This window comes from Cuculus canorus, chromosome 2 (assembly GCF_017976375.1).
Source record: "Cuculus canorus isolate bCucCan1 chromosome 2, bCucCan1.pri, whole genome shotgun sequence".
Classification (NCBI taxonomy): Eukaryota; Metazoa; Chordata; class Aves; order Cuculiformes; family Cuculidae; genus Cuculus; species Cuculus canorus.
This window is the reverse complement of record NC_071402.1, coordinates 110,634,330-110,647,147: the sequence shown is the minus strand read 5'-3', so window position 1 is coordinate 110,647,147 and position 12,818 is coordinate 110,634,330. Positions and strand designations below refer to the sequence as shown.

At 39.3% G+C, this 12,818-nt stretch overlaps 1 protein-coding gene across 5 annotated transcripts in view; it reads left to right on the top strand.

The window, feature by feature from the left end:
* ELMO1 (engulfment and cell motility 1) overlaps positions 1–12,818 on the top strand; it is a 305,172-nt gene that overhangs the window by 83,751 nt on the left and 208,603 nt on the right. For all 5 annotated transcript variants that reach the window (XM_054058818.1, XM_054058816.1, XM_054058817.1 and 2 more), the window contains 2 exons: positions 37–206; positions 11,198–11,233. In XM_054058818.1, coding sequence (XP_053914793.1) covers positions 37–206; positions 11,198–11,233 — 206 coding nt within the window. The remainder of the gene's footprint in view (positions 1–36; positions 207–11,197; positions 11,234–12,818) is intronic.

Sequence of the window (12,818 nt, the reverse complement as noted above, 5' to 3'; positions counted from 1 at the left end):
AACAGAACCCTTTTTTGTGTTTTTTTTCTCTCTCAGGCTCAAAATGCACAGCAGCTCCATGAGAGGATCCAGTCTTCTAGTATGGATGCAAAGTTAGAAGCACTGAAAGACTTAGCCAACTACTCACGAGATGTTACATTTGCCCAAGAATTTATAAACCTAGATGGCATTTCCCTCCTAACACAAATGGTTGAAAGTGGAACAGAGTAAGTATTCTGCCTAAACTCTGATGTTCCTTCCATATAGGATGCTTTAATGCTCACTGTCTGAGTGCCTAAAGTATTTCTGTAAACAACTTCTAAGATTATATTAAAATAAAGCATCCAAAGAGTTCTGGGCTGCCAGAACAGTATATCCACTATCAATGGGAGTATCTTTTCAATTTCGTCTAGCAATGGACTGGTGAGGATTGGATGTGAGCAAAGTAGCAAGTCACAAGTACCCTCTGTGCTGTAAAGTTTTGGGGAGACTTATTCTAGTTTCTTCTCTACCCATTGGAATTTAGAGAAATAATTGATAGTATATTTAAAGGCTGATATGTAAGTGATGTCACCTTTAAATTTCATGTGGCTGAGAACAAGTGGAGCAGTACTTACTTAATTTTCTTTTTTATTATTTTAGTTCTGACTGAGGTTTATAAAATGACCATGACTTTTTTACATGAAACTGAAAGATGACCTCTGAAAATATGTTTATTCTTTACTGGAACATCCTACCAATTTTCACATCTGGTGAAATTCAGGACCATGGTTCTGACTAAGTGTCTATTGGCTTAATGCAGAGGTTATGACAAAAAGGTATCAACTGGACTGTTTCACGATTAAATTATGTTCTAACAGTTACTATTTCAAGTATGCTTTTGCTCTCAAGTAAGAGTTTTAGCACTTGCAGTCAGTGTCAACCCCTACTATACATGAAGAAACCAACAGTACCCACACCCATTCCTGAGAGAAAGAAAATACTCTGAAAGTAGCTTTCTTATTCTTTGGGGATGTTCAATGTTGTGGACCAGACTTCAAAAGTCAATTGATGTAATTGGTCCAAATCCCCTCTCAAATGTGCTCATGTGCCCTTGGATTCAATAAAGTAAATAGCGTTAGAAGGCTTTGAAATGGAACGCAAATTGTCTCAGATAATCTAAAGCAAAATATACTTGGGATTTTCCACAGAAAAACAAAGTACTTTTTAGAATCTAGTAGTCCTTGGTTTGGGAAATGTTAAAGTACACCCTCACTGATCCCTGCTAGTTATATGGTCAATAGTTTATTGAACTTTGAATCCCTGTTGCTTAATTCTAGCTATATACTGGATTTCCAATACCTCATGCTGTCATCTTCAGTGTTTTGGGATTACGGTCTCTATCTTTTGCAGTGATGTGGTCTGAGGCACATATTATGCCACTTAAAAAAAATACAAAAATATGCTTCTAGTTACCAAACTTGTCAGCTTGTCTTATAGTCATATAATAGTTGTTCTTTAGAGACCAAATTAAATGTAAAACTGAAGACAGACTTAAGTTGCTGTAAACATATGCACACAGTTACTGTACTAATTGGAAAATATACCGAATGGGCAGACTCACAAGTGCCTATAAAGTTTAGAACATAAGCAAATTAAAAGTCACTGCCTCTGTAGTTCATTTTGTATGAGTTTATTTAAGTTAAGTGGTTTAACTTACTCCACTGTGGAAGACACTTAAACTTTTGAAACAGACAGGGAGCATTCACATTTTTTCCAAGCATTTCCTTTAGCTGCGTCAAGGCTAAAACAAGTGCCTTCCTCACCCTTCAGATGTGTCTGTACTACTGTTTTGTAGCTGTGGGATGGGCCAAGCCTGTAGCAGACTGGTCTGGATTAAAAATAACTATCTGGGAGGGAAACTACTTAAGCCAGCACCACTGTTGAAAGAACTGCTTAGCAAATTACAGCCTAGCAGTAATTCCTGGCTAAGGGTTTAAGTTTTCAAACCACACAGCAGGCTTGCAGACTGGATATATGAGCAGAGTCTATTACCTTTATTTTGAAGTGGCTTGCATTTGGAGGGATTTCAGGATTTTCTTTTTTAGCTGGTATATCACCAGCTCATTTATTGAACTGTATTTATTGAGCTGTATTTATTGATCTACCTGTCTAATCTATTTATCAGTATTTCTGCCTGTGAGGAGAAACACTGTCTAATTTGGGCATTGAACAAAGACTGTAAGAGTTTCCATCAGCTTCACGTGTTGAACTCTCAGTATTCACTGCAATCTTTTTCATGTTCAGCAGCCTAGACATTCCACTGCTTCTGAGAGGGTCTGCAAGGCAGGTTTTTCCACATCTGTTTTTGTGAAGGGACTTGTAAGGCAAGGACATCTGTACCAGGTTTGCATTGCTGGCTTATAAGCAGATATTTAACAGAACTTGAGATTTAATGAAAGGAGCATATCCTAATATATGCAGTCTCAGCAGCTGAAGCCTGCCATGCTGCTGCTACTTCTCTTTCTCATTCAAGTTATTGATCCTGTGCTCTCAATTCAGGGTCTGTCACTCACTGCTATTTCAGAAGACTAAGCGAACAGACAAACTATTTTCCACAGCAGAAGCATTTTCCATTCTGTTTTGATTTTTTTACTTTGTTATTAAAAAAAAAAAAACCAGTTTTCTGAAATGGCCTGTGAGTGAACAAGGTATGTGTGTGAGGCAAAAAAAAGGTAATATATGGAGGAGAGAGTGGGACAAGGACAGCCAGCCACATAAGTGCCCTAGGCTGTCAAATAAAAGCAACTGGACCAGACAATTGTTCTTTTAGTCCTGTTTTCACTTGGACCCTCTGCAATACTGTTAATAAGCGGGTCCTTCATGACGCTCACTGAACAGGCCAAGCAAGATTGAAGAACTCCTTGCCATTAAATCCCACCTTGGGCTATGCGCCCTCAGCAGTGTGATCTTGTAGACTCTGCTGCTGACCAGTTCACTCAAATCACTGAATCGCAGAATTGCTTAGGTTGGAAGAGACCTTTAAGATCATTGAGTCAAATGTTAACCTAGCACTACAAAGCTCACCACTAACCCATGTCCCTAAGCACTACATCTTTTAAATACGTCCAGGGATGACTCAACCGCTTCCCTGTTTCAAATGCTTCAAACCAAAAGACCCTTTTCCCTCCTTTTCTCTGCCCTGATACCTGTCTTTTTCTTTTCCCCAATGGCATTTTTAATTCTAATAATTTCAGCATCCATAGGTGGACCTGCCCAAACAATTATATCACTATTAGAAAGAAGGGCAGTATTGGAGGGAGGAACGAACAGCCAGAAGTTTCTGGGGAGGGCAGAAGCTCCTTTGATATCACAGTTTTAGAAGGCAATATATTTTGTAAAGATACCTTGAAGGTATATCTTCACTCAGGAGTTCTTACCCACATTTGAGTTACTGTTGTTGAGCCAGCCTTGCTTGGATGAGGCTATGGCTCAGCCACACAGCTGAGAGAACCCTAATGGCTTGGTGCTACTAAGAGATGGTCCAGCTCCCTGCCCTGTTCTCCTGGGCCTTGTGTGTTAACCCTCACTGTATAGCCCAGTCCTACTTCCTTCCTATAGTTGGTTCTGGTGTCTGGACGCTTTGCAAAGCCAATCCAGCGTGTTAACTTGGCTGAAAAGTATCCACATCTGTTTTGCAGAGTTAGTTTTCTGCTCTCTTTGAGACTTGCAGAAGGAAGAGAGAAAATGGGCATGAGTGGATGCAGAGAAGACCTTTTTTCTGTCAACAGTCCGACACTGGCATAGGTGCATCTTTGAGCGACAGCTTGAGAGCAGGCATGTTGTGAAATAGTGTGAGAGTGGCTGTCTTTGCTCTCATATTGCCACCCCAAGACTGTCACTAAGACTTTGAGGGTGTCAGAGGGGATGGGACTTACCTTGTCTGGGGGGCTGTGTGTGCTTTCCCAGCTGCCTGTGGGTTAATGCAGCTGAAGGCAGCCTTGCATCAGTAAGTCCAGGCTGAGTGGTGCCTCTGTTCGTGGTGTGGTGCAGCTGTGCTACAAATTGATGAATTTTTTTAATTCAAGCCTTATTCTCTCTTTTTCCCCAAAGGGGCAGGCAGTGTTCATGAAAAGTACCATCATGCTTAGTGTAAAGTTGCTCTGAGGTTTTCTCTACACATGGAACTCATGTTAGGGGCAGCTCTTAAGTTATAATTTGAGTGTGTAATTAAGTTTTAGTGGGCAGCCTCTGGAAAGCAAGACTCCAGCTTTTTATATAACTTTCGTTGAAGAGGAGGCCTATGCTTTATTTATAGTTGGCTTTATTTATTGTGGTGCTTACTCATTATTTCAGTGAAGCGGATGACTATAAAAATATAGTGGCCAGAGTAAGAGTATGTAAATCCCTGAGTTTCTAGTTACCTCTTCTTCATTTTGCTGGTGATGAAAAGAAGTAGTAATATCAAAAGCTGACAAGAACTAACAGTGTTTTCTAGGTATTTTTTCACGTTACATACCTGAAAATTGAAGAAAATGAAAATACATTAGAAAATAGCCTTTCCAGCTTCTTGCTGTTAATATAGCTTGAAAAATAAATAATTGAGAGAAGGGGTTTTTTTTATTATTTTGCGTATGTTTTCAGAAGTGGTTTTAATACTATGTGTATTTACCATGCTTTGGGCCAGATCTCCTTGTGTGTCTGCTGCTTAGAGGAAATGGTCTGTAGACATGGTATGTGCTGGGACAAAGCCATAGGGGTTGGTGGTAGGCAGATTGTAGGTTACATGGGGCCCTACTGAAGCTGAGAGTACATCTTGTCAACATGAATATACTTGTATCAGCAGAGATGCAACATGTCTTAGAGACTGTCCAAATATATCTCAATCATGTTGATTTGAAATGTTTCATTTTGTTTTTCATTCAGGCTTATTCTTGATTCCAGAACATGCTTTGAGTCTCTTACTAATTGAAGAACAAAAAAAACCCTCTGTTTATGTTTATTTTTATGATTCATTATAAATTGTAGCAGAGACTGAAAGACAGGTTAGGTCATGACATTTTTTTTTTTTTTCCATTTCATAATTATCCACTGTGTCCAAGCATTTTTTGGACTTTATGCATCTCTGTCACCAAAGGTGGGATGTGTGTGCACACAACTTTTCCTTGTCAGAGACTTCTCAGAAAGATATTTCTATAGTAATTGTAATGCTATTCTTTTTGTCTGCAGCCCAGCTTATTATACCTAGTTAAGGGGAGTTGAACATGCAGTCCATCTGGTTGGATGTATAGACAATGTAAAAGGGAAGTGTAGGAGTATGCTGTTTCTGCTTCTCTGTCCACCCTCTGTGCCAGGATGCAGTGCCGTGAAATGAGGCAGAAAGAGAGCAATGCTAGAATGTCCTACCATAAAGACCGATGAAAAGTGTGTTCAGGAATCAAACTGGAAGAAACAATCATGTCTCCTTGCTATGCTGTATGAGATAATATAATTCACTCATTCACAGCTGTATTCCATAATCTAGCCCAGAACTAATGTTTCAGAAAATCATGGCTGTACAGATAGTCTTTCTGATGTAGCAGAAGACTCGTAAAGATGTGGTGTTTTTTTTTTTTTCTTGATGTATCAAAGAATCATATGATTGGGACAGACTCTCAGCCTTCCTTAAAAGGGAAAAAAAACCCCTCATAGTCCCTTATAAAGTAAGAAAAGGAAAATGTAAGTCACAAGTCGCATAAAATATTGGACGACCAAAGAGTTAATAAAAGGAATCTAAATTTATTTATTTGTGTCATTACCAGTAATAATAATAATCTCATGACTGTGATGAAAAGGAGGAAAGACTATGCAGAATTTTCAGTATGCTTTTTTCATTGGCAGTACCACAGTCTCTGACACTTGTCGTTTGGCTGAAATAATGCGTAGCTTTTGCCAAACTGAGACGCTGCTAAGCCTAGCTGTCTTGACAGTAACCAGAAATGTGTCTGCTGCTGTTGGGAAGGCTGTTCCCTAGAGATCTGCTTCATCAATGTGGCTGTGCTGGGCGGCTTTGCTTTATTACAGCCATGGAACAGGAGAATGTTAGTCAATGCTGCTTGGATATGGTTGCAAATAGTCTGGCTTTAATTTAAGGGAGTTGTAATTGCTTCGTGTGCAGATTGGAGAGAAAATTTGTCATCTTCCTACTAGAAAGACTAAATACGGCTAAATCAGGTTCATATAAGCTTCTAAATAAATGTGTATTTGTATGTTCCTTGACTTTTGGCTAAGAGAAGTCTTCTATTGGACACAACATTGCAGAGTTGGCAGCTGTACAGCTCGAAGTCTCTGAGACGGGATTTGTGCAGGCATTAAGGACAAATTGTATTGTTCAGTGAAATCGTAGCTCTTGGCTTGTCTCACAGAGATAATACTGTATACCAACCCAGTGGAGAACTGAAGACAGATTGGTTTGGAATTATTTGAACTTTAACACCATTTTTGGGACAGTTACTCACATACCTGCTAATATTTTTTTTCCATTGCAGTCTGATGATTATTTCACTATTGCTGTCAAAACACTTAAGCAGCCCTTCCTTGCTCACAGCCACTTGATCATGTCCCGTTTTATCTGAAGAGTTATGCCAGTACTGTTGGCATCAAGATGGATTGTAAAACTGATGTAGATTATTAAAAGTTGCAATAAGGATTATTGTTAATACAATATTCCTTATGCCAATTAAGTTAAATTATTTGATTGAGCTCCTGGTGTTATCCCAGGGAACAGTTGTGTAAGTACAACTCACTGGGTAAATGAAAAATGAATTTTGAGAAGAGACAAACAATGGTAAGCTGGTAGGTTTTTGCCACTAAATGAAGTTGTGCTTTTTCACACTTCTCGGCTATTGGCTGTGTGGCTTGTTCCCTCTCTTGATCAGCTCCAATGCTCCTCTGACTCCTCAGTGAGCCAATTCAGTTTGCTAATCTGGCAGAAAATAAACCAGTTGATGGAGGGAGGAAAATAATTTGTATTTTTGACAGCCCTGGGCCGTTAGACAGGCTGAGCCATGACTGCGAAGCTTCACCTGGAGGCATAGATTACTTAATCCGACATTACAGCCAAAATCAATTCTTGTTCAACAGAGGCTTTACGCAATATTCATTTCTTAGTGCTTCCATAATGTTGGGAGCGAATGAATATTGTCTGTGCAGGAAAAATCCGAAAGAGTATATGAAATTAAGTTATCTGGCTGTACCACTGTGGAGATAGTAACAACAGGAGAATTAAGAAAGGACGCAGCCCAGTCTTTCAGCTCCCATAAAGAAGGAGAGTAGGGTAGGTTTTCTTTGTGGGTGGATTTTTCTGTTGCATTATTTTTCTCCTGCTTAGTCTCTTTTGGGTTTGTTTTCCCATCAGTCTTCCAGCCCCCCCATCCTAAATGCCTTTTCTCCACGGATGTTTTTCTTACTTGGCCCGTGCTTAAGAATATTAGCATTTAAATGACCCCTGATAAGTGGTGCTATCAACACCTTATTGACTTGACGGGGAAGAGGAGAGGAATCAGTTTTACTGGGTTTTGTTCTGCAACCACTTTTGTGAAATGTGATAAAAAGGGTAATTCCAGCGGTGGATTTTTATTTCCAAATGTTCTTCAGAATAGGCGAAAGGATTATATTTTTTTTTTAACTGCAGACAAAAGTACAGTATTTGAGGAAGCAGCAAAAATAAGAAGAGCTTTAAATCTCCACTTCTGCAACTTTCCAGGATGTTTTTGTCTCTCGAACTGTAGTGGCTGTGGGATGTTGTGGTGGCTTGTGAGGAGTGGGAGTGATGCCGCATAACTGAACGGTCTTTTTGCAGATTTCATCAAAATAATTCATTTCAACCCACTGGCCAGGCTGTTTTCCAGACTTCATTTGCATGCGATAGCCACACCTGATACGGACAGAGGCTAGAAATATGTACTGCTGTGTATTTGTGTTGTCTATTTCTAAACACCTCTTGGTATCCAGAATGTGGCTATCCTTGTGTTTACTTGAAAAGCAGTAGCCAAACACCGATTTGATGTGGTTAGCAGGTCATTCAAGAATCATAGAGTCATTTAGGTGGGAAAAGACCTTTCAGACCACCCTGTCCAACCTTAAACCTGGCAATGCCAAGTCCACCAATAAACCATGTCCCTAAGGACCACATCCATACATCTTCTAAATACTTCTAGGAATGGTTACTCAACCACTTCCCTAAGTAGCTTATTCCAGTGTTTGATAACCCTTTGGGTAAAAAATTTTTTCATAATATCCAATCTAAACTTCACTGGGAGCATCCTCAGATGGTGTCCTCTCATCCTATCACTTGCTAATTGGGAGAAGAGACCAACACCCTATATGCACTACGGTCTCCTTTCAGGTAGTTATAGGGAACAATAAAATTTCACCTCTGCCTCCTTTTCTCCAGACTAAACAACCCCAGTTCCCTCAGCTGCTCTGGACTTTTCATGAGCTTTGTTTCTCTTCTTTGGGCATGCTCCAGCACCCCAATATCTGTGTTGTAGTACTGGACCCATCCATCATCCCATCAATTTTTTTTGTACAAGGGGAAGTTTTTGCAAACATTCTCTACATTGGATAATAAGAGACCTCTCCATGGCCGTACTGCATGAAACCTTTTATCTTCAGTGGTATTTTTAGTTTTATTCTACTCTGCGCATCTTTAGACAGCATTGGTTGCAGTTACATGGTGTGACTGCTTTAGCTCTTGACATCGCTAGCTCCAAGTGGGTCTGCACTGGCTTCACCAAAGGGACAGCATTTTAGTAGTTCTTCCCAGTGCAGGCAAGCCCTTACCATGCACTGCGTGTTACCCTAGCTGGGGTAATAACAATTTTTGCATATGAACACATAGGAGTTGATCTAGTTGGATCCTTCATAAGGTGGTCTCTGATCATGACGTAACCTGCTGTATTTGAGCAAGTATTGAGTCTGTATGGCTTGGAGGAGTCCAAAGGGAACTGCTGTGCCTTGGGATTCAGCTGGAAACGTATCACAAAGTTGCTTTGAGGCCAAGCAGGGAACATATTATGGTAGCAAAATGTCTAAACTGGTAGCTTATCGTTAGTGTTTATTTTGCATTATGTTGGCATTTGTGTTGAGATTTTTCCCTGTAAAAAAATTGCTGCCTGTTTTTGCTTTTCACTGCTACAGTATGTGAGCCTTTCAGAAACACTAGTTAATTTACCCTCATAACATTTGTGTTCTGGCTATGGTTTTATTCCCATCTGTGTGAGTGCAATTGAAGTATCATTTCTAAAAAAGAAAGGTAAACAGAAATATTGAGATAATTACAGTGTGCACATTAGTAAGACTTTCAGCATTTTTGACCATATCTGTGCTAACTCATCCAGGAAGCGTTTTACAGACCTGTCCGGTTGCTACTACTGAGTCAGCACTCTGGAAGAAACAAGTTTTGTATATATGGAAAGAGGAAGCTGATAGAGATGACAGACTGTACTTGTTCCTTTCCTGGCTGACTCACTGGAAGAGTTAGTTTGGATATTTCTTTAGTGGTAACTTTAGCGTGGTCTGTGGGTGAATACAAGAGGATGTCCTCGTCATCCCATGTCCTGTATTAGTTTTTTGGTTTGATCATAGAATGGTTTGAGTTGGAATGGACCTTAAAGATAATCTAATTCTAATCCCCCTGCCATGGGCAGGGACACCTTCCACTAGATCAGGCTTGAACACTTCCAGGAATGGGGCATCCACGACTTCCCTGGGCAGCCTGTTCCAGTGCCTCACCACTCTCATTGTGAAGAAATGCCTCCTTATGGCTAAATCTGCCCCTCTGCAATTTAAAACCATTCCCCCAGTCCTATCACTATGAGCCTTTGTAAAAAGTCCCTCCCCAGCTTTCTTGTAGGCCCCTTCCAGGTACTGGAAGGTCGCTATGAGATCTCCTTGGAGCCTTCTCTTCGCCAGGCTGAACAACCCCAACTCTCCCAGCCTGTCCTCCTACTGTGAACTAGATTTGGGAGACACAAGAAGGGGTTGAGCAGTGGATGTATTTTTTCTCTTCTCTTCTCTTCTCTTCTCTTCTCTTCTCTTCTCTTCTCTTCTCTTCTCTTCTCTTCTCTTCTCTTCTCTATTCATCTTGGTTGCTCTTTTTACCATTGATAGTCTCTTCATCTTGCTTAGTATCATAATCAGCAGTTAATTGTTCCGTCTATCCACCCTCTCCCCTCCTCCTCTGGCACCTTCCCTTAATATTTGTCTTCCAGTTTCCTGAGTATAGTAATATGATGCTATAGCTTCTTGTTCACTGATGAGACACAACAGTGTATATGTTGGGAGGGGGGAAATAGGAAATGCCTAAATAAAAAAACCTCTTGAGGTACCTCAAACCTCTTGATACAATTAGGAACCAAGTGTTTTGGAAGCCACTGGGAAAGAAAGAGCATCACACTGAGGACTGGGTGTATAGTTTGGCCTCTAGAATCTGTATCAGTAAGTGACATTCTTAAGCAGGTCATTGTCTTTCTCGAGTGAGTTGAGTTGGTACCTTGGGTCAAGGCAGGTCCATGGGTATGTGAATTCTAAGAGCATACGGTGAGCTTACACATTCTGTTGGAATAAGACTGCTGCCCTGTATTTACATATCATGGAGCTGGTGCAAGATGGTTTTGAGTTGTTGAGTAAATGCAACTCTGGTTAAAAACGCAGGGTAAATTATTGCTTCCCTTTGAAGTTAACAGAAGACAAGCTACACAACTTTCAACCATGCTGACAACTCTGCAAACAGTATTAGTGATGGAAACTGGAAGTAAATAAAAGAGTTTTTCAGACAACAGACTGTGTCATAGCAACAAGACAGAAAATGCTTAATGTGTAAACCTTTATTGTTTTGTACCAAAGACTACTTTTACACAAATACTTCTCCAATTTTGGATGCCTAGTCATGCCTTAATCATTAAGAGAAGCAGGCTTTAGAGTAATTTGATATATTACCCCTATAAACTGTTTTTTTTTCTTGACGGAAGTTAACAGAAGTATTCTGAACAAATATTTGAAATTAATTTTGAACATTCTTTACTTCATTAGTTACTGAGCTGTTTCTATTCAGTGAATTGTTAGTAATTTACTACCTCTTGTTATGTGCCTGTCTTTGAATTTTATGAATCAAATACATGTGGGTGTGTATGCATAGGTAAATAGAGTACAGATGTTTTAAAGTGTGTCTCCTCACGTGCAAGTTTTAATTTTGCAGACGATATCAGAAATTGCAGAAGATAATGAAGCCCTGGTAAGAACCTGATTAGATCATCACCTTGCACACTTCCTCTTCTTTTGCATGACTGAGTTCAAGCCCTGCGCTAATCTTTATATGTAAATACAACTGTGCATATTCATTAAGCCAATCTTACACGTCCTCTGTTTTCTGCTCTTTGATGCCTGTTAAAATTTTCTGATGAAGCCTTTTTTGCTTTGCTTGTGGAATGGGTGCTTCATTTCTGTAGCTTCTGCAGATTCTTCTACTATTTCCTAAGTCAGGCTTTTGTTTTGTTTTTTAATTTGAGCAAACTGATCATTTCCCTGCCTTCCCCAATTCTCCTCTTAAATTTGTCTGGCTTACGTGATTGATAGTAGGCAATTTTAATAGTAGATATTACTGAGATGAAAATAGGAGTCATTGTGCCAGTTTGAATTATTATTTGCTGGTCCCAGATAATGGTAATTGTTGCAGATAGCTCCATAAAGGAAAACTGTAATATACTAAAGGGCCTCCTATCAGAAAGTTCTGAAGCATTCTTATTGCCTGGATGATTTTGAATGGGACTGTTCTGTGTGCGTCAAGTTGAGCACAGGCTTTGAGGGCTTGAAAAACTGAGACCCCAAGTGATATTCTTTCTTCATTGGCTTGCAAGTTGGATATGTCAAGTATAGCTACAACCCAAGGAAGCAAAAGAATAATTAATCAATTAACCGTGCATCTATCACTGTGAGAGCTTGATGTGATTTATCATGCAGGTCCCCGTCTGAATCTGTGCTAAATAATACTTTCACAAATCTATTGTAAAACAAGTTCCAAAACATTTATCATTAAACCATTGCCTAATAAATTAGATAGAATAAATTTGACAGGAAACTTTAATCCTTCCTCTGCATTCACTTTTCTCAACCTAATACAAAGTAACTTGCTTCATAATAGAAAAATGTAGATTCCGAGGAAAATTATTAAAATGCCATAAGGTTTTCCGAATTCTTGGCAGCATCACCTGTGCTGAGACAAGGTACCTCCTGTGCATTTAGATGGTGGAGTTTTTCCTCACTGCTGTGAAAGTAGTTCTTCGTGGAAGATTAGTTATTCTTCATCAGCATCTCTTTTCTTAGAAATTCTGTTATCCTGTAGGTTTCTCTACATTAAATAATGTGATTGTCTTCAAGACAGTGCTAAAATACTGACCTGGAGTTGCATTACACCCTGGTTTTAGGACCTGATCATACTGATGATCTGAATGAATTTTTTTTTTACAGTTTAGTTTTGTTTACTTATTACCTACTTACTTTGTTAATACTTATTACCTACTTTTAGTAATATTACCTACTTTAAGAAGATTCTTATTGATCAGTGTAGATACAGCACATCAATGAGTCCTGTAGTAAAGAAAGTGTGTATGACTAAAGTTTATTCTAACTTTGGAAGTTAAATCCTGGTAGTAGAACCTTACATCAGGGAATTTACATCAGTAGAATTTACATCAGGGCATACAATTTAATATTTTGATTTCCATTAGTAGTACATGAAATGATACAATTAAAATAAAACAAATTCTTGAGTTTAGGACTTGTACTAAAAAAGATACCAGAGCCATTGGCCAAGATGTGAA